Raw genomic sequence first — 20317 nt, 5'->3', positions numbered from 1 at the left:
GGGATGTCCGGGCTCACCTTGATTGTGTCACTGAAGCGCTGAGAGAGATGGGAAAAATATATTTAAAAAAACATCCATATTAATTGCCGCTCACTGCATTTAAAAGGTTTAAATAAGGATCTGCTACTTCAGGATCGTTGGCAAGCTTCCGTTTACTGTACCTTACCAAAACTGAACCTCAGCTGACCCTTGATCATCACTCGATATAGCACTGCTAGAAACTATTCTGATCTACTGTACTTCCAAAGTGCACATGGCTTTTCATGTGGACCGGGAAACTGTTTAACGTGTACGGGACACATGGTCAAAGACAGTGATGAAACCATCTGAAACTAACTCTCTCTCGCTCTATCTGGTAACCTGTGTGTGTAAGCAGACTTGAAGGAACCAGCTAACTGTAATCAATACGCTCCTGACTGAACCCCAGCTTTGACTCATATCATGTCCACCTGTCTGGTTTCCTCAGATGTGCAGATGCACACAGCATGAGGCATAAGGCAGGGAAATGATAAGAATTTCCTTTACTTACCACGTGGCGAGCTCCATTGTTCTTCCGACTCATTTGCTTCCCCTGCCCCAAATAATCCTGCAATAAGTCTCCGATCTCTGAAACTCCATTGGTGTGGCAGTAACCGTAGCCATTCTGATGACTCACTGGGTAGCTGTACCCATTGGGGCTATAGTTACAGCCGTTACTATAGTGATGTGGCACAGTTATAGCTCCAGAGTGATTCTTGCTGTGATGGCCGGGCGCAAAAAGACCATTGCCATGGTGCCCTCGGCCACACTCCAGCTCGCCGCCATTTTTCTGGTTGTCAGTGGTGATATCGTTTGCTCCTCTGCGGGCTTGAACTTCATTGTACAACTGGAAATTGAAAGCAGAAGAAAACATTAACAACTTCCTGCTGATTTTGGATGTATTCTTAAAATAATTAGTACATACTGTACACAACTACGTGCAACACAACCGGGGCTGTGTTTACACAACAAACAAGTCTTAAAATGATCACAAAATCATTGCACAACCTAACCTATATTTATGATAAGCACATGTTATTCTAGCAAGCATCTGTTTCCTTTAGTATCCGCTTTCAGACTATGTGTGTGTGTGTGTGTGTGTGTGTGTGTGTGTGTGTGCATGCGTGCAAGAGAGAGAGAGAGAGACAGAAAGAGAGAGTGTGTGTGTGTGTTCAGCCTGTCTGTCAGTACATCACAGTTTAATTAGCTTGTTAACATTTGTCTGTATCACTGCATCAACAAGGCCATGAGGTTGTGTCAGTCGGTGCGTTGCCAACAGTTTATTACGGTGCACAGGCACACACACGCACACACACACACACACACACACATATATTACACCAATTAACACACACTCTAGGGATTACGGAAGCACTTCATAACCTGGAAACAAAATCATTAACATGTTCGCACACTCCAGTGTCACATGTAAGCGAAAACGCTTTCATATTCGAGTCAACTGCAACCACATTTGGATGATTGTTAAACCAAACTCTTAATCTGAGTGACTCTATGCAGCTGAATTTATACTTTTTCTACAGTTAAAGATGGAGCATGAGCAGCTTCACCATAACGTCTATATTTCTACATCAGTAGGTGTAGTGTTGTACAGCAGTACTAATCAAGAGGGGAACGGAAAAATGTTGATTTATGGCACTAGGTTGCTCCTCAAATCCTATTTATCACACTTTATAAGTCAAATTTCCATTCACTGGCCCAAGCCGTCCACAGTCCCAGCTGCTGTATTTGTGATAAGATGTGTGTTTTCTGCAGTCTGAGATATTTTTGTAAATTTCTCTTATTCAGAACCTTACCTCTTCGATTTTTTTCTGTATGTCTTGCAGCTGGTCCTCCCACTCCTGCATCTCTGAGTCAAAGTTGTCCATCAGCTCTGGCCTCTCTTTCCCCCAGCCCCGGCCACTGTGTTCCAGCCCACGCTCCAGATCGATGGCTGCCATGATGCAGGCGGCTCGATACCCAGGGGCCTTTTTAAATAGCAATTTCCCCTTTTCTCCTGTTTCACTTTCCTGTCACAGATCACCGTCGGATTGATGGTAGTTGGGGGACGGAGGGATTGATGACCTGGAAACACTATAAAGACACAAGGGAGAAAAGAAGAAGAATTCAGCCCCAAATCTGGTTGTGAGCCAACATTTTGACACTTGTCTCTGTTGCTTAAATGACTCGTTATGTTGGACACTTTCTGTCCTCACAAAGGTATTTATGGCCTTCTCCTTTCACATTCTTGTCCAAAAAATTCACAGGCATGTAAGCCTACCTACGCAGCACGTGTGGACAAGAGTCTTGCATGACAGCACTGCATGTCTTTAGACTCTTGGTCACTTTGACCTCCAGCTGCCTCAGCGCACCTTGTGACATGGCAAGAGAAACTTAACTTCAATGTTCCAAATGGGGGCTTCGGCATCAAGATGTACAACCAAACCCTGTAACTATAACCCCATCAACATTCATCACTTGCATGGTGAAGTTGTGTCCCGAGGGTACTGATCATCTAAATATTGTCCTATCAAGTAAACTAAAGCAACCAGGGTTTGTTGTTGTTGTTGCCATCATTAAATATGACAAGTATCCTGGTCGAAAGTGTCCGAATGTACCAGCCACCTCCCTCCCAACTGTGATGTAAGAGTAGAGATATTAATAATCCTGTAACTATGCATAGTAAACTGGTTGCGTGGTTTGTGCTCATGGGAGAGAAACAGAGAGTGATGCATGTCAGAGACAAAGACAAAGAAAATTTTACAAATTAGACTTAAATAGATAAATAGAGTAAAAATAAAATGAAATATATAAAAAATAAAGTAAAATTAAGGATAAACATGATCACATTGGACTTCCCGCTCATTCCCGCTGTCTAAATGAAACATTTTAACCCTCTGTACAATAAATGTGTAATTATATATGGCACTAAACCATTATTAAAGATGACATTTACGCCTCATTAATACATAGCTGCTCTTACCTTGCTCCACAAACAAGGGATTGTCTGTCCCTTTATTATTATCTGCTCTCCAGTAAAAATCCTCTGCCTGCTCTAGTTCCTGAGCGCCGTGCGCTCTGTGCGCTCTGTGCGCTCTGGCCTCTCCAACAGATTCACTTCCCTCGTCGCCAGATTGTCTCCCCTCTCCTGTGCGTTCCTCTCTCTTTTTCCTCCTCTGTGTTACGTAAAACCCCGCGGACTCGATTTAAAGGGGCCCCCTTCTTCTATACACACACATGGGTGTCGGAGTTAAAGTCCGGAGCGTTGAGCTAAAGGGTAAACAACTTCTGTTCCAGACGGGTTACCCAGCCTTTATACCGCTCCTCACTGTTTACGTGGGCGCGCCATTGGAGCCGGGATCAAATATCATAATGTCAAATTTATTCCAGCATTTGAAGTCTCGATGGGACAACTGTCGTCACCATCATCCTGGCTATAATTACTGGGGTTGCTCACTGAGAGAGGGAAAGTGTTTACATAGCTATTTCAGCTGCTGCGACCTCTCAGCCAATAGGCTTCTCTGTTGCTACTCTGCTTTAGGATGCTTGGGCAGATTTTATCTTGTGACCATGCCCCACTGCAAATCATTTTTTCCAAAGGATGCCAAATGGTCGTGAGTGACACAGTGAGTAATAATTTGTCACAGTCAATAATATCTTTATTGAAGGTAGTCACGGAAAGGAAACTACATGATGGATGGCCGGCATGTTTGGCAAAATTTCTTTCTTTCTTTCTTTTTTCTTTTTTTTTTTTTTTACATACTTTCAATGTCAAACTTCACATGCTATCATAACTTTTCATGTTTAATATGTTCTGTCATATTTTTTTATAACATACAAGTAGCACAGGTTTCATATTCTGCATGTTTCAAATTATGCTAAAGAGCAAAATGTTTGAAATCTCATACAATGTCCTGGAGTAACCGGAACCTGCGACTGTGTTCTTGACTCATCCTGCTGCAGTGACGTATGAAGACAGTTGCTTCTGTTCATCTGCCACACCATCAATTACTAAAGCCTGCCTCTGATCAGGGGTCCTGTTGAGAATTTTGGGGGCCCCCCCTTCAGACAAAATCTGATATTTAGCACTTGGCATGATCGTCAGAATTCCTTCCAGTTTGAAGCCCCGAGTTATTCCTCCACCTGTTGTGTTCCCTATGACAAATCCTTCAGAAGTTAAGGAGAGGGATCAAAACAAACTTTATCCTTACTTTACTTGAGGAAACAACAGCAGGATTGTAGATCAAGCGTGGTCCTGAAAAACAAAGAGGAGAGGGCGGCTGTCATAACCTGTTACAAGAGAAAATATATTTAGAAACAAGGTTAAACCAGGACGTAAAGCAACACTGATTTTTACAGTCTTGTGACCTTAAAGCTCAATGTAAGCAATGTTAAACTCGGCATTTCTGAAACCTGTGCCATGTACATCCACTTCCTGTTGGCTTAAGAAGATTTACTTTCTAAATCACTCAACTTTTACATACAGAGGCCCGAAATGCAACCACACACACAAAGAGCTTATAGATTTTTGGTGCTTTGCTCTTCAGCTACCAGTTCATACTGTGTAGTCCCTACAGACTGAGCTTACTGCTGTCCCGAAGAATTTGTTTGATTAATAGGGAAATAAGTTGATTCACCTTCTTGATTGATTGATACCACTCTTTTGCATGTTAAAGGTGAAGCTAGAGCCAGCAGCAGCTAACAAGCTGGTGGGGAAACAGCCATCTGTCCAAAGGTAAAAGATGTGGCTGGAACACTGACAGTATAAAGAATGGACAGTGCATGCATAACATCATCCATAGATTTCTGAACAGCTGTTTGAAGCTCAAAATATGCAGCTCTGGCTGCCACCATGTTTGAAGTCCTGCTCCTTCCACCTCCGACCTAATAATCAGCAAAGATGTGTATCATTAGTGGACAAAGCATCCACACTGTTAATTATGCATAACTTTAAGGCTTAATATAATTTGAACAGGTGAGTTCTATAAAAATTCACCCTGAGTACAGTTGTCAGGACCGGGAAATTTAGCAACAGAGTCCAAAACTGTTTTGCTTTTACTGTACCAGGCTGTAATCATGTTTTTTTCTGCTGTGAAGTTGGACATTTTAACATGGGGACTTATGGAGATTGACCTCTTCTGTAGCCAGCCTCAAGTGGCACTTCTGCATCAGCTTCACTTCACAGCCTTGCAGGTTGCTGCTTGGCTTAGAATCACCAAGTTAAGATCACTAGTTACCATATTTATTGTTTATTGTTTAGTCAGTGGAAAAAAAACTGAATGTAAAAAAATCCAGGTTAGCTGTTTTCTCCTGCTCATACAGACTTGTTTTCTAACTCTTCTAACAAAACCCAAAATGTCAGAATATTCCTTCATTCATTCCAAAAAAGAGACATTTCATCTGTCTAAAGCCAACATGGACAAGAGGTCCTATAAGTGCTCCATGGACCTGAGAGTTTAAATTATTATATACACTTCTATTATAAACTTCTGAGGGATTCAGAGCAATGATGTGTCCCGTAAAGACTGAACATGGTCCAATATATTACATTCCTATTTTTATTTTCATTATTTATGTGTTGTTGTTGTTCACCTGATCTGTGACACAGTGATAGGACAATAGTGATTTTCATAGAACAGTATCAGCTACAGCGTTAACCTGTTCCTCCTTCTCAGAGCTCACTGTAACTCACCTTCTTGAGGGACTGTGGTGGACAGTGACGTGTTATTGAAAATGTGGGCTCCAGTGTTGAATCTAGCCACACTTTCTTGAATGCGACTGCAGCGATGGGAAGTGCTGAGCTTTTCCTGTGCTTTTGGTTAGCTTGGCAACAAAGGATGCAGGGAGGAGGGTAAAAAAAACACAAAAAAAACGAAACAGCAAAAAAACAAAGAAGGGACGATGTGAATTAAGGGAGGCATATATCACAGGACAAAGAAAAGAGTAAAAAGAAAGACTAGTTTAAAGATGGTGGCGTAGGAGAGGGATGAGAATAACACAAGTATGAGGATGAGCAAAATGATAGGCTGGAACATCTGGGCAGAGGACGAGTTGAGTGACAAGAGGTTGGATTAGATGAGAAAAAGGAAGAAACAGATTAAGCATTAATTTCTTTGAGACATTTCACATGCAGACATGAAACCTATTTTGAAACTTTGTCTCACCGACAGTGGCTCATCTGCCTCCCTGTCTTCGAGCCTTGGCACTTCCAGTCTGTCTATGAAGGCCTGCAGTTCTTTTCTGAAGGCCTTCATCTGAGCGTTAATGCGATACAGCAACTCATGCTCCCTGATCCTGCCCCCATCATCCTCTCCACCCTCCTCTCCCCCTCTCCCAAACATCAGGTCGCCGTTAGAGACGTAGACCCTCGCCTCTGAGATGACAGTGGCCGTGTCAGCGATGAGGCGGTCAATGGTCCGAACAAGCCTCTCCGCTTCTATACGGATGTCGATCATTTGCTGCCTGTCACGCAGGCTGCACCGGCCACCAGGCAGGAAGTGGGCCAAGGCAGAGGAGGCGGCTCCCTCTGGCCCCGTGGGGGTGTAGAGACCCCGTGTGGGCGTCAGGCAATGGCTACTGCCGTTATTGTTTCTGACCTCATCTGAATCACTTTCCCCACCCACAGGGCCTTCACGTTTGCGGTGCGGTGGGAGGAGGCGGGATGAGGTGGAGTCTTCGTCACTCTCACGACGACCACTTGTTGCACCGCCAGCATCACTCTCTGCATCGCTGTCCCGTGGGCTGGGCCGCAGGGAGAGGTGGGAAGCCAGGTCATAGCGCTGCATGTTGGAGAGGAGCACACGGTTCTCGTACTGCAGCTGCATTACCTGAATCAAGACAAAGAGATGTGCAGCAATAACATTTTGTAATCATATTTTTTACAAAGTAAGACACAATGAGCAAAGATTTTAAAATGAGGTCTAACAGGACACTTTTCAGCCACGCTAGCGGATGGAACAGTCTGTCAGTACTTCAGCATCTTTATAGCCTGGTCCCTGTAGCTAATTTCTTTATTCCTATAAAGGGGATGAATTTTGGTTAGCCATAATTAAGAGAGTGGCTGCTTTGATGCCTCAGCTCATCCCACGCTCCATTTCTTTGCCTGTTTTTAGATTAGCAGGAAGCCAGCGGAGTCAGGCACTGCCAAGATGGTGACAAGCCAGAGACATCAACGTGAGCTTGAGAATGGCCAATCAGAAACAGTCTATAGTTAAACATTGTACCTGCTGAACTTATTACTATCATACATTAACAGCATTTTTAGAATATTTTATGTAATTAAAACAAAATGATCAAATTACTGTAAATCGATCAACTTGTAATACCTTGCCACTTAGATCATTGATCTGTAGCCTTGCTGCCTTTAACTCCTCCTGCAGGGCTTCTGCCTTGGCTACATCAATCCCTGCACCTCCTGCTCCTCCCCCATGCCTGGTGCTTCCCTCATGGGTGCCAGCTTTGAATCGTAATTTGTTCAGCTCGCCAGTCACTCTCTTGTTTTGTTCTTCGGCATCAGCTAGGTTCCTCCTCAGTAGCTCTGCCTCGTCCTCCACCAACTGCAGCTGCTGTCGGAGCTCCGTCAGATCATCACCAAGGCCTCGCCCTGCACCTGGCCCACCCATCGCTCCGCACCCAGAGCTTCCAGCGCCCTCTCCTTCACCACGGAGATCATCAAGCTCGGCCCTCAGGCCACGGTTTTCAACCTGTAGAGAAGTAAAAGCTTAATACTCATACAACTTGCACTCGAGTGTTATTACCTTAATAGATCCATGTATCATTGTCAGCTCTTACCTCCAGTTCAACTATTTTCCTCCCCAGGATGTTGGCCTCCTCCTCCACTAGGCGGAGCCGCAGCTTCAGTTCTGACTCGCGGGTGGTTGGCGGACCTCCAGCTTCTCCTTTAGGATGGGTGCTGTCCAGTTCACCATAGAAGGAACGGTACTTCTGCAGCTCTTGCTCTAGACGGTCCTTCTCTTTGTCAATTTTGGCTGTTTTCTTTCTCATAAGCACCGCTTCCTCTTTGATGAAAGCTAGCTGGCACTTAAGGTCCTCATTGTCCTCCTGGAGCATAGAGACAGCACAGACTATGAAGTAAATACTAGTGCCTTTAAGCAGAAACAGTTACAACCTAATCCTGAAGTTCACAAGGTTGGTCTCTGCAGACGTAAAGATGGAATGACTCGAGATTAAAGAGAAGATTTGATGTCTACTAAGTCTAGAGTAACTGATGGATCTGTGCAAACTCTCAGCTTTCATTTAAATGTACTTTTATTACTTTAATGATTGGACTCTGGCCTGCAGCAGCTCAAGGCACGCAGAACGTTTGACTTGAGAACATTGCATGAGGATCTGAGCATAAACCTGCACAATCTGCAATCTACATTCTCTTATTCTCAGTTTATATTCTCTTATTAGTCATATTAATGTATGGAAACATATATATTCATGACAATACTTGCAAGGGAAAAAGATCGAAGATGAGATCACACACTACCTGATGATTCTCTCCCTTAAAGTAAATAAATAAAGGTATTTATTTGTAAAAACCTCTCACCTCTGTAGGAGTCTGTGCTGATTTCCTGTCTGTCTTCTGGATGTCCTTGCTTCCTCTTCTTTTTTGAGACTATTGAAGGAGACAGTAAATTGGAAAATTTGTGCTTTCCCACTCTCATTTGTGATGTTTTACAACTAAAATTGTGCTCTAATTTAACAGTTTTCTGTGTTGAATTACATTCCCTGTTGTAATATGAAACATCATATTTACAGTTTATATTAAAGTGCACTACACATAAACAACAGACAGATCCCAGGCAGTATCTCCTGATTTTTAGCTTCTGCCGAACATTAAATTGAATTATCTTGTGCTCATTAATGTAACCGATGTAGACGGATGTGGCTAAGTGTTTCCTTACCTCTTTGGTTTTATCTAGTTCATTCTGCAGGGCTTGTTTGGTCACCTCCACCTCTATGAGTTTCTGCCTCAGTTTTTCATTCTCCTCCTCTGTCTTTGTGCGTTTCTCCTCCACCTTTTCCAGCTCGTGGTGCAGCCTCACAGACACATCCTTCGCTACCTGCAGTGGTTGATTGCAAATTTGTTCATTTTCATGATTCATCTGTACTTTTAATGTCTAATGTCTATCTTTAGGCTGTTTATAAATCAGTAAGATGCATAAGAATCAATGGCAACTATTTCAGAAATACAATGTTTCACCTGTGTGCTGTGACTACAGTGTAACCTGCACACATCCTCAGGACAGAAACAACCCAGACGGAGCATCTTTCCCTCTGCTCTGTACCTTCAGGTCCTGCTCCAGACTCCTGAGCAGCTCCTCATCGATCTCTCCCGTCTGGGCGTAGCGCAGCCTCTTCCTCTCCGCCTTCCTCAGACGATACTGCAGGATCCGGCAGTTCTTATTGGCCCTCTCTAGCTCACGTCTCATCTCCTGCAGCTGACAAGTGTCTTCTTCGTAGAAAGTGTCTCGCATCTCGTCCATCTCGGTCCTCATCTCCTCAATTTCACACTGGCAGGTGCACAGTAAAGTGTCACAGTTATGAGATGGTTAAGATTAACCCCTGTGGTGGCTAATCTCTGCTGTTTGTAGTTTTTACAAACACATTTTTATTTCATGTTCCGTGGCTGGATGCAAATTTAATCATTATATTTTATGACTATGTCGTGTTGCAGATATTTCCTGCAACTGCCAACATCACACTCAAATACAAATATGCAAAACCCAGCTGTTGACTCCCCTGGTTGTTCCTCATTTTAAAACAAGATATCATTGATCTTGCCAGATCAATACCGATGTGATCAATAACCAATTAGTCGTCTGCAGCCAGTGTGTTTTCAGTTTAGATCTCAGCTTTATGTTCTGTGGAGACGTGGAGGATGCTCAACAGACTAATCAATTGATGTTTGTTATTCCTTCAGGCAGCAGATGAGCTGCAGACACCAGATTCAGTCCAGTTATGTGGCTTTAAATACAAACATGCGTTTTCTGTCATCCTAATATTAAAAAAAACAAAAACAAATATGGCCTACGGTCCTGCTGAGGTGCCACGTTGTATTTTTTTCCTATCATATCTTAAATCACTACAAGCTGATGACACATTACCAGCATGCATTAAAAAAACAACAAAAAAAAAACATATATCAAACCTTGAGATCTTCATTTTCCTCAATCAGTCTCTCCATCTCGTCTTCTAGGGCCTGGTCCTGCTGTGTCACGGACCCCGCCTCTGTCGCCTCTGCAGCCGGCTCCGGCTCTCCCAGAGCGGCCTCCTCTGCGCCCATGTTGTCGGCCTTTGCTTGCATCTTCGCACCGCTTCTTTTTAGTCTCTTCTGCAGATGAAACTGGATCAGTTCAGCCTGTAAGCATCCTCCTCTCCACAAACCCAAACCGAGGCCCGCGCCGCAGCCCACAGACACGCCGCTGCTCTCCCCACGGCCGCCTGCTCCTTCTTCTCCTCCTCCTCCTTCTCCTCCTACTCCGCTGCCGCCGGGTTTCTTCCCTTTCTCCTCCACGGATAAGGAAGACGGGGCTCTACCGGGCAACAAACGCCGAGGGGAGTCACCTTTAAGGCAGGGCAGGCGTAAAGCGGAGCGACGGACCGGTGCTGATGAATCTGTCGGATCTTCATCGACAGCATCCGCCCTGTTTGGTCTGACTACATCAGCTTCAGCACCATCCGGGTGAACAGCTGCCCCGCTGCGGCTCTCGGGCTCCCTCTCCCTTCCGTCAGCGGACCTCAAACTGTCGCTCACCCAGATGTTTCTACTCTTTCCTGCTGCAGGAGGAGGCCTGGACCTGCCTGGGTGTCTCGGTGCTCGCTTGGTTGCACCGTCTTGGGCTCTGGCCGGCGAGGGAGCCCGGTGCTGCCTCCTCCTCCTCCTCCTCCCTGCGCTATTCTCCGCTGATGATGTTGATGATGATGACGGAGGATCTGCAGCGCCGCTGGCGGCAGGCTGCATTTTCTGATAATAAAGTGCAAAGTTAGACTATTATGACAAGTTAGTCTGTTCATCATGAGTCAATAATATAAACATAACTGATCATTTATTTAATAACTTATTTTTAAAACTATATTATAACATTCACACAACTACAAAGTTAGAGGATGCTTCCCATAAGAAAGCCACTAGATGCCGCTTTTCTCATCTCCTCATCCTGACCCATAGTCTAACTTTACAAGGGATGTGTAAGGCCTACTTGTTTTTGTCAAGGAACCATTCAAAGATGGACTGCAGCCTCCACAGACGACCGCTACCGACCGACAAACTTATATAGGGAGTCCAGACTGATGCATTTTCACTGACAGCTCCGCAGGATGGGTGAAATCTTACCGCAGGGCACTGTGCAGAGTCGCTGACACGGGGAACCACCAGGCACTGCAGGGGCACTGACCATATGACGTAAGGATGTACGTCAAACCAGGAAGGGAACAGCCACCCCTTTCTTTCTCTCCCAGATTCAAATGAGGTTTGCAGGCATGCCAGTGGCTAAGTACAGCAGGTTGCACAAGTTGAACAAACTTTAGAGTAATGATCAGATCAAAACTCTGCTTTGTGAAGTAGCTTCCTGACACTTTCTCACTCTAATACATAAAATATGTTTTTTTCTTACTGTCTACACAGAGTTGCGTGACTGGATTTATCTATTTTTAACCCCCCTTACTTAAAGGGGCACTCACTCTTTGGACTTAAATGCATTTAGAAGTATGTGCCATGTGGATGCAAGATAAAATAATATTATAATATTAGCAATTTGTCTCAAAGTTAAGCACTGCAATAATACAAGTGTCACCTTGAGACCATTATCATTTCAATTTATATCTATTTAATGGTGCATATAGTACCAGTGAACAAATAAATAATTTAGAAATCTACTACAAACTAATAGCCACGTCAGAACTTGCAGCAAATGACATATTTCTACAACAACATTGTTGTTTCTCTCTTAGCTGATGTTTGTGTTTTACAAACTCAGGTTTTGTGTCTCCCCTCTCATCTGTTTCTGACCCACAGATGTAATGTAACTAAACTTAGTCCCAGCAGGGGGTGCCCTGTTCACACAAGACCTAGTCAGCACAAGCTCTGAAGGCAATCTGTCCCACATAGAAGGAGAGCCAGTAAAACGCTGACTGTTTCCAGTCTGTTAGGCTACAATGAGCTCCTTAGTCATATAATTGCTAATGAGATGAGTGAGTGATGGGTCGGGTTTTTGCAGAGATTTAACCCCTGCAAACTGACCCTTCACCTACCAACAGACTGGCCTTAGGTGGGTCAGTCAACTGTCAGTCAGCTAATGAAATCATAGGTCTATATGTTTGCCAGCAGTTTGTTTTAGACTGAAATGAAAGAGAATTGCAAAGGGATGTAAGTATCAACAATGCATTTGCAGTAGACCTGTGCAAATTAATTAGTAAATTAGTATGCATACAGGTATGTGTGAGCATGTTCCTGCAGCAGCCTGGATGCAGGTTATAGTGACCTGTGCTAAATGCCTTGGGCCTTTTGCAATCCTCTTAGTCCCTGGCTTAGATCCCTCTATGTCCCCATGGAGGACAAGTACGGCACCTCTTACTCATCCGGTCTATCATTCACATCTACATGCCTTCCACCTCCACCCTGATGCCATGGGTGTGAAAAGACAGGTGGTGGTGCACCAGGATAAGATGGAAGACGGCAAAGTGGAGCAAGTGGAGTGTACAGCGGGTTCGAGAGAAGAGGATGTGGAAAAAGTGGCTAAACAGGAGCATGAGGTGTAGTAGAATGTGTATAAGATGCCTCTGCACAACAGGAAGAAAAAAAGATAGTGGATGAATAATTTAATAGATGCCATTAGTGAATCCACAATGTGGTGAAAGAGGAATGGGATATAGCGTAAGTCACGGGCAAATGGATGGTGAATGTGTGGGAAAATATGTGGACAGAGAGCGGTCCTGAAATGAACCAGGATATTAAATTCACAGCACTGGTGTCACAAAATCACATATTTTCTAATATTTACAGGGAGAGCATGCAGGAATTTTATCATACACTTATCGTGCACGTCTTATATAGTTGTTGGCACAAGAAATGAACACTAGATCCAAATTTTAACTAATAAAGATACAGTTTGAGAGTTACACCAGCAACCTCATGGCAGATTAGTAAAGGCTTCTCTTCCAGTGACCTGGTTTCCTGGGTAACCCGTGGAGTGACGTAGAAATAAGCTCTTTGGGAGCTAAAGCCAATTTAACCCCAAAGATTAGGGCAGATCTGTCTGGACAGGCCTCTGCCTCTCACACATACTGACAAGAAGCCTGTCCATCCTGCAGATTCTGGGATGGCAGAGAGAGAGAGAGAGATGAAGGAGGCAGAGGAATGAGGAGAGGAGGTGGGAACATGGGGGATGGGGAGGCTTCAGCACCAGATTAGGTTCCTAATGGGTTACATCTTGATCCTATATGTTGAGTATAACACAAAGTACATTGAACTAACACAAAGACACACAAACATAAGCTATGGGGTGCTGACATTGTCTTTATTTCAGTTATATGTGCAGCCAGTCTGCCTTGTCACTTTCATTTTTAATAAGACAATGAAATAACCATTTGTTTTCTTTAAAAAAAAAAAAAAGAAGAAGCTCTTTTCAGGATGAGTTTCCCTTCAGTCCTACGTGGCAGTGAGAATATATTGAGCTCAACTTCAATCTCTTATTCTTGCACCTCAGCTACATCGCACAGCAAAAAGAAATAAATCATGAGGACCCACATAAAAATATTATAACAAAGATACCCACAAATGTTCATACTAAAAGAAACGTGTTTTAAACCAGGTTTTTAATTCACAAAGAACACAAAGAAAATACCCTTCTGTACAGTTATGTCAGTTTGAGACAGTAGAGAAATGTAAAGTTCATGACATGTTGTATTGGTAGATGGTGTAGATGAATGAAAAGTAGTTAAATACAGTAAATGGCAGTCGCAAGAACGTCATACTGTGATTTTTTTTTGTCTGCTAACTTTCCTTCCACAACTCTAAGTAATTGTAAACAACCCCCCCTGAACCAAGAAAAAAAACCTTTGGTATAAACTTCTGCATGTTGGTAATAGTTAAATTCATTAAAACTCTTTCAGAGCACTATAAAATAAATTAGCATATTAAAGACTACTTAAGCTTTCAAAACAATACTGGAATCCAGAGTACAAAAGTTGGAGGTGAATTTTGGTTGATAAGTTAATGGATGCTGAGCGGTTCGTAGGTCCTTTTAATATTTTGGTCCTTTTACGGTCCAAAACATAGTTGGACAGAAGAGTGCAGAGCCTACATGATCAGCATTTTGCTTTTCTTGGTTAAAAAAAAAAAAAAAAATGTTATGGAAGACAACCAACACCCCTCTCAAATTCAGAAACCCTTACAGACACATCCACAAACACACATTGCTACTCTTTCACCTGTCCAAGTTGGTCACAAATCGCATCCTTCTACATTATTTGCAGGAATGATGAAGCCGGTCTGGTTTGAACTGGTTTATCACTTTCCTCCCCTCCCCTCCTTCTCTGGCCTGGTCCTCTTTCTGTTAATCGCCAAACTAGCCCCTCTTCCTCGTTTACTCCCTTTTCGCTCTTCCTTTCTTTTGCTTCTTCCCGTTATCCTCCACTTCCTCCACTTTGCTATGACCGTTAGAAGTGCCGTTCACGACGGGCTTGCCTCCCTTCTGCGCCGAGAAAGGTTTGCGTCGGTAAGCGTGGTAGTAGAAGTTGGCGAAGAGGACAATGAAGGTGACAGCGTAGCCAATAAGAGCCCACTGCATCCAGGCGGGGAATGGGCAGCCTGTATAGAGGGAGTGACCGGCGTGGCCGATTGTCACGTGGAACTGGATCTATTGAAAACACAAAATATAGACACATTAAAAGCAGCCTGAAACACGGTAAAAATGTAATACATTTGCAGAATGTGGGACATAAAATAACAGACAAACAAATAGTAACAGACTGAGAATTGTCACATATCTTTACTGCTTCTAAATATGGCACGTTTGTGACATAATATATCTAATTTGTCTTTTTCTAGTGCCTCCATTTTCAGTGAACTTAATGAGCATACCAGTTTTATCGGTGCTAATAAAATTGTTATTTAAAGGGAATAGTTTCACCAAATGTTTTAACATCTGCACAAATTTGTTTTTCAAAGTGAAAGTGTGTTTTAGGCTGGGGCATGAGAACCAAAGCACATGTCTGCAATTTTACTTTTTTTACAACACCCATATATATATAGACCTAAGGTAATACCCACCATCTGAATAATGGTGAGGTATTTCTTCCACCAGAGGTACTTCTGCATCTGAGGTCCCAAAGCTGCCAGGCCATAGTAACCATACATGAGGACGTGGATTGAAGAGTTGATGGTTGCACCAAAAAATGCTGAGGGAAGATAAAAGAGTTGTCGTAAGTCATGTTATTTATAAGTGGCTAGCATGCCACTGAATGCCAATCAGTGAGAAGTGATGTGAGAAGCACAGTTCAGCAGCTGGATGTCATAAAAATGAAGATCCTTTCACTCACATTGTCCACCGGGGACCCATTTGATGCCAATCCACCAGAGGATGAACATGGTGCAGTGGTGATAGACATGGAGGAAGCTGACCTGGTTGAACTTCTTCCTCATGATGAAAAAGACTGTGTCCAAGAACTCCACTCCTTTGGAGATGTAGTACCACCAGAGAGCAGATGCTATCTAAAAAAAAAAAGTAGAACAGGGTGGAGTGAATTATTGCTGATCTTAGACACTAACATCTCCTATGTGATAGCATCTTTGATAGATAACAGCATCGGACTGTGAATACAATGTACAGACATCGCAGCAGCCTCTTCTACAACTAATTGTAGTCACCTAAGCTCCTAATTAATGAGCTCTTTAAAGTCCTCACCTGATTCCAGTCATGTGGGACAGTTGAGTGAAGAATTACTAATACTTACTACTGCAGAGAGCAGATTTTATTATATTTGGAAATGTAAAGAATCAGCCTTAAAACACAAAGTAAATCTTATAGTCTTGTAGAATCACAGTATAAACTTGGTCACTCAGATATCATATGTTAAAAATAATTGTATGATGTACAGAATATTGCCATTTGTAGTTGTGTGTTTTAAGTGTAATTGTATTAATGATACAAATATCTGAAATCAATATTTTAGTTGCATGGTTATAAAACAGGACAGGATAACAGGATTGTAATTATTATATTTTCACACAAAGAGACACTGCAGATGTATTTACTATTAGTCCTGTCCTGTCACTCTGTGTGCGTGCTCCTACTTAACTCTTCATTCCCACAGCCTGAAAGACACATGCACATAGTACACATGGTTGCTCTTTAAGCCACAGTGGCGTGGCATGGCGTGGCATTATGCCATCATGACATCATGAAGGAGCAAGGCTGGAAGGAAGGTGGAGACAGGGGTGGAGAGTTGCGGTGGTGAGATCAATTACTCCCTGCAGGCCACACCCTGTTTGTCCTGAAATCACTAGAGATATAAACTTTTATCTCGCTCTGTTTCTTTCCTCCTTTAACCCGAGCAAAACGAAATGCTAGGTTTGGTACCCGTGCACCCGCAGTGTGTGAACCTGAATGTGTGTGTCGGAGGGAGCTTACCCTGACTTCATTGACATCATTGGAGTAGTTGACAGGCTGACAGAGGTAGCTGTACCCGGCTGCTCTAGAGCCTAGTAGGAGCTGATGGGAAGAAAGAAACCAAATAAAGTCAGAAAGATGCTGACTAATCCTGACTCTGATATGGAGGAACTATTGCACAGAAGTGATCCCTGTTGACACTAAAGGATGCTCTGACGTGAGAGTTAAATATCCCTCTTGTTTTGTAGGAATTTCATGCTTTGCCAACAAGTTTTGAGTTTCTTGTGAAAACCAGTGGATTATTGAAAACATCTGAGAGCTATTAGACATTTAAGGGATTTGAGTTCATAGCTACAGAACAAGCCATCCTCTCTGCTCTGCTCTGCATATCGCAGAAACTGCTACAGCTTTTTTTTTATTATTTGTTTGGATATATCAGCCACTGTTTCTACATTATTTGCTTCGTGCTTAGCTGAGATAAAATGCAGACTTCACTTAGTGTTCAACCATTTAAAAGGCACATTTGACTGTGTGTTACTGTCTTGTCTGTTTATATGAAGATGTGTGATTTCACCTGTACCATCCTTATTGTCTTTTCTTTAAAAAAAGCATATGCATTCTGTGAGTGTCACTGCTAACATACAACATGTATAAAGCAAAATAAAACACGCAACAAGCATGCACCTCGACCTCGACCATCATCTGTTTTTGTGATCTTAATTAGTTTATGTGTGCAATGTCTCCTCCAATATCGACTATCACACAGATCCATTTGGTAACACTTGTGTCTGTGTTGTCAGTCATGTGTACTGCTGTGATACATGAAGTAATCTAGGTGTCCTTCCTGACCTCTTTGGCGATGTAGAAATTGAGGACCACCATGCTGAAGTTGTAGACTATGAGGGTCTTCCTGAGCGTAAAGGGCTGGCGGTCCTGCATGTATCTAGGCCCCGCCCACAGGAAGAGCAGGTACAGGCAGCTGATGGCCAGAGTGGGGAGGGGAGATGACATCATTGGCCAGTTCTCCACCCTCTTGTCTGGAAGAAAGAGGAGGGAAAATGTGATGTATAGCGGTAAAATTAACACACATAATCCGGTATCAAGCTTACTTACTAAAGGACAAATTCAAGTTAAATCTAGTGCTTTTATAACACTGTTTTTGTTTCTGTTGACATAATTCTAATGGGTAACCATAACAATTTAGCTACCAGCCTGAAGTAAGTCCCCAGTGTGACCATATTATCTAAACATGTGAATGTTCAGGTTATTCCAGAGATTATCTGTAGCTGCTTCCTGCTTCAACTTTGACCTATAGTTGCACTCTTACATCATTTTCTAATGTAATGAATAATTTAAATGCAAATTTCAAGTATGCTGACTTTTGGCAATACATTTAGAAACACAACATGCCGTCAGAAATAGCACTTCTTATCATTTATTTCCTGTGCACTCCCCTATCTCTAAACCTAAGCCAGCGACTAACATCTTACTGTAACCCACAGGATTTATCTGATCATTTGTATGACAGTGATAACAACGAACAATAGTCATGCATCTGGAGTGGCACACTGCTCTTGTGTGATGTCAAAACAAGTGATTGTAAAGATTCTTACCTGCTATAGTAAGGCCCCATTTGTAAAATTCTACAGTGTCATTTACAAAATGTGTTACAGCCTCCATGGCTCTGCCTTTGGTCTTGATTATACTGTGGCAGGAAGAGAGAGAGAGAGAGAGAGACGGAGAGAAAGTCCAAGTCAGTGAGAGACACTTAAATTAAATCAAAGGCCATGCATATCCTATCAGCGTAACTAGTAGCATGAGATACACAACGTAATCTTCTTGTGCTCTTTGTACGTGTCACTCTCTACAAATAAACTACTGAAACGCGTATCGGCCATGACAAGCTTGATCAACACTTTATGTGCACATATTTAAAAGGCCAAAGATAACACTTTGCAGCATCCTATTCAAAAACTGACTTCTCAGAGTGTTGAGATCTTTCTACATACCATGTGAGAAGTGAGGGCCTTTCAGTCAGGGATTTGTGTTATGCTATGTCAAACGTATGGATAAAGTTTTTTTTCCATTAAACTAATTTGGGCATTGCTGTAAACACCTTAAAAGAAAACATTTAGCCTCTCTGCACTTGCCCTCATTTGAAACAGCATGGTAACATTATCCTCCACGAGATGCTAATGCACCGTCCTCCATTGATTCTTATGATGGCTGGTCAGTCACAACAGTTTGAGATAATTATAGGAAATAGGACAGAGGATGCTGGATAATTCATCTCTCTCTATTCCTCACATACATGCAGATATCTATAAATACAGATACATAGATAGATAGATTAAACTCATTTAATTTAATAACTAACGGGACAAATCTAGTTAAAGGTTTGGAATAATGGCACACTAGGGCAGACAGACATGTGCCACATCATTGACTTTAATTAAGCAGCATTGCATAACAAACAGTTCTCATCCACCTGAAAGCAGGTGTCTCTATATTAATCTATAATTAATCCGATGCGTCAGATCAGATGCCCTATAAATAATGAATTACGCTGTCCACCAATTAGTGTTGCACATGGGTGTGTGAGCACTACGCAATGTGCAGAATGGACCCTTTTTTTTCTGTTTTTGCAGGACTTCATATGATAACATACCCACAAAGGGTTTTAGTTTAGTGGGCAGCGGAGGGAAATGAGATAGAGAGCGTTAACCGTATTTGTGCGCACACAAAAAGACAGGGGCGCATGTGTCAGCAGGTTTCGGTCAGACCGCTCAAGAGGCTTAAATTCAATTGATCAACGAGCTTAGATGTAAGGCCTGTAAGTGCAAATGCCCAACGACCCACAAGCCTGTTTGGTTTGATGGTTATCTGCCTACATGTGGCACACACACACACACACACACACACACAAAAGCCATGAGGAAAATGGAGAATAAAACTTCCACACTGAATATGACTTTGCAATAATAAAACAACCTGACAGATAGGCGTATTTATTTTAAAAGAGGTGCACAGGCAGCGAAATCATTTACACTTGTTTGTCTCGTAAGCATTTAGTCTTACTCAAAATTTAGGTTTAACAGGTGGGTGCATGAAAAATGGCGAATAACAACAGAGTAAGATTCTGCTTATAAAAATGAAATGAAAAGTGTGGAAACACTTGATATGTCATGGACAAAAGGGCTCGGCTCTTATGAAGCAAGGATATTTAATTACGCCCTGAAATAAGGGCTCAAAGCCGGGAGTTTTACGGTAAATGACGGGAAAGCGTTTAGCATACTCAAAACCAATTTACCACAACACACACAAACACACACAATGTTTAAAAAAAAAAAAGACAATGCAGTTACTTACGTCCTCGATATTTAAGAGCGTGTAATGACATCCGGTGCAATTTGATGCCCAACTCCCCTCTCAGTTACTGCTTCACTGTTCTCCCCCTGCCGTCGCTGCTCATCTGCTCAACACTTCGACATTAAACAGCAACAATTTGGCAAGAAACTGGACAAGGCAAGTGAAAATCTATGACTAAGATAGGCCAATTATGCATTCAGACCGCGCCGGCAGCTCAGCCGCATCATCTTCTCCCAATCTCCTAGACACCGAGAAGCCAGACGGCAATGCGCATGCGGGAATTCATCCTCGTGTTTCGCGCGCGCGCGTGTGTG

General features: G+C 42.7%; 2 protein-coding genes across 3 annotated transcripts; both read right to left on the bottom strand.

Moving 5' to 3' along the window:
• Window positions 1-1971: 1971 nt before the first annotated feature.
• On the bottom strand, window positions 1972-11520 carry LOC104925649 (protein SOGA3). Of its 2 annotated transcripts, none has more exons than XM_019261454.2 (11): window positions 11226-11520; window positions 10175-10990; window positions 9312-9536; window positions 8928-9086; window positions 8570-8638; window positions 7807-8076; window positions 7341-7718; window positions 6180-6842; window positions 5708-6050; window positions 4227-4270; window positions 1972-2109 (listed from the first exon to the last, which is right to left on the bottom strand). In XM_019261454.2, exons 2-9 carry the CDS (start codon window positions 10985-10987, stop codon window positions 5940-5942), a joined length of 2688 nt encoding a protein of 895 aa, XP_019116999.2. In that variant the 5' UTR covers window positions 10988-10990; window positions 11226-11520; the 3' UTR covers window positions 1972-2109; window positions 4227-4270; window positions 5708-5939. The 2 variants fall into 2 exon arrangements, with proteins under 2 accessions (XP_019116999.2, XP_019117000.2); XM_019261455.2 differs by having other exon boundaries at window positions 11360-11520.
• A 2000-nt stretch (window positions 11521-13520) lies between these two features.
• On the bottom strand, window positions 13521-20288 carry LOC104925635 (elongation of very long chain fatty acids protein 4). The gene is made up of 7 exons (XM_010739301.3): window positions 20004-20288; window positions 18248-18339; window positions 17484-17671; window positions 16656-16736; window positions 15565-15736; window positions 15296-15423; window positions 13521-14882 (listed from the first exon to the last, which is right to left on the bottom strand). Exons 2-7 carry the CDS (start codon window positions 18312-18314, stop codon window positions 14610-14612), a joined length of 909 nt encoding a protein of 302 aa, XP_010737603.1. The 5' UTR covers window positions 18315-18339; window positions 20004-20288; the 3' UTR covers window positions 13521-14609.
• Between the last annotated feature and the right edge of the window lie 29 nt (window positions 20289-20317).

Source organism: Larimichthys crocea, chromosome XI (assembly GCF_000972845.2).
Source record: "Larimichthys crocea isolate SSNF chromosome XI, L_crocea_2.0, whole genome shotgun sequence".
Classification (NCBI taxonomy): Eukaryota; Metazoa; Chordata; class Actinopteri; family Sciaenidae; genus Larimichthys; species Larimichthys crocea.
Note: the sequence above shows the minus strand (reverse complement) of the source record. Positions and strands in the feature narration are given on the sequence as shown.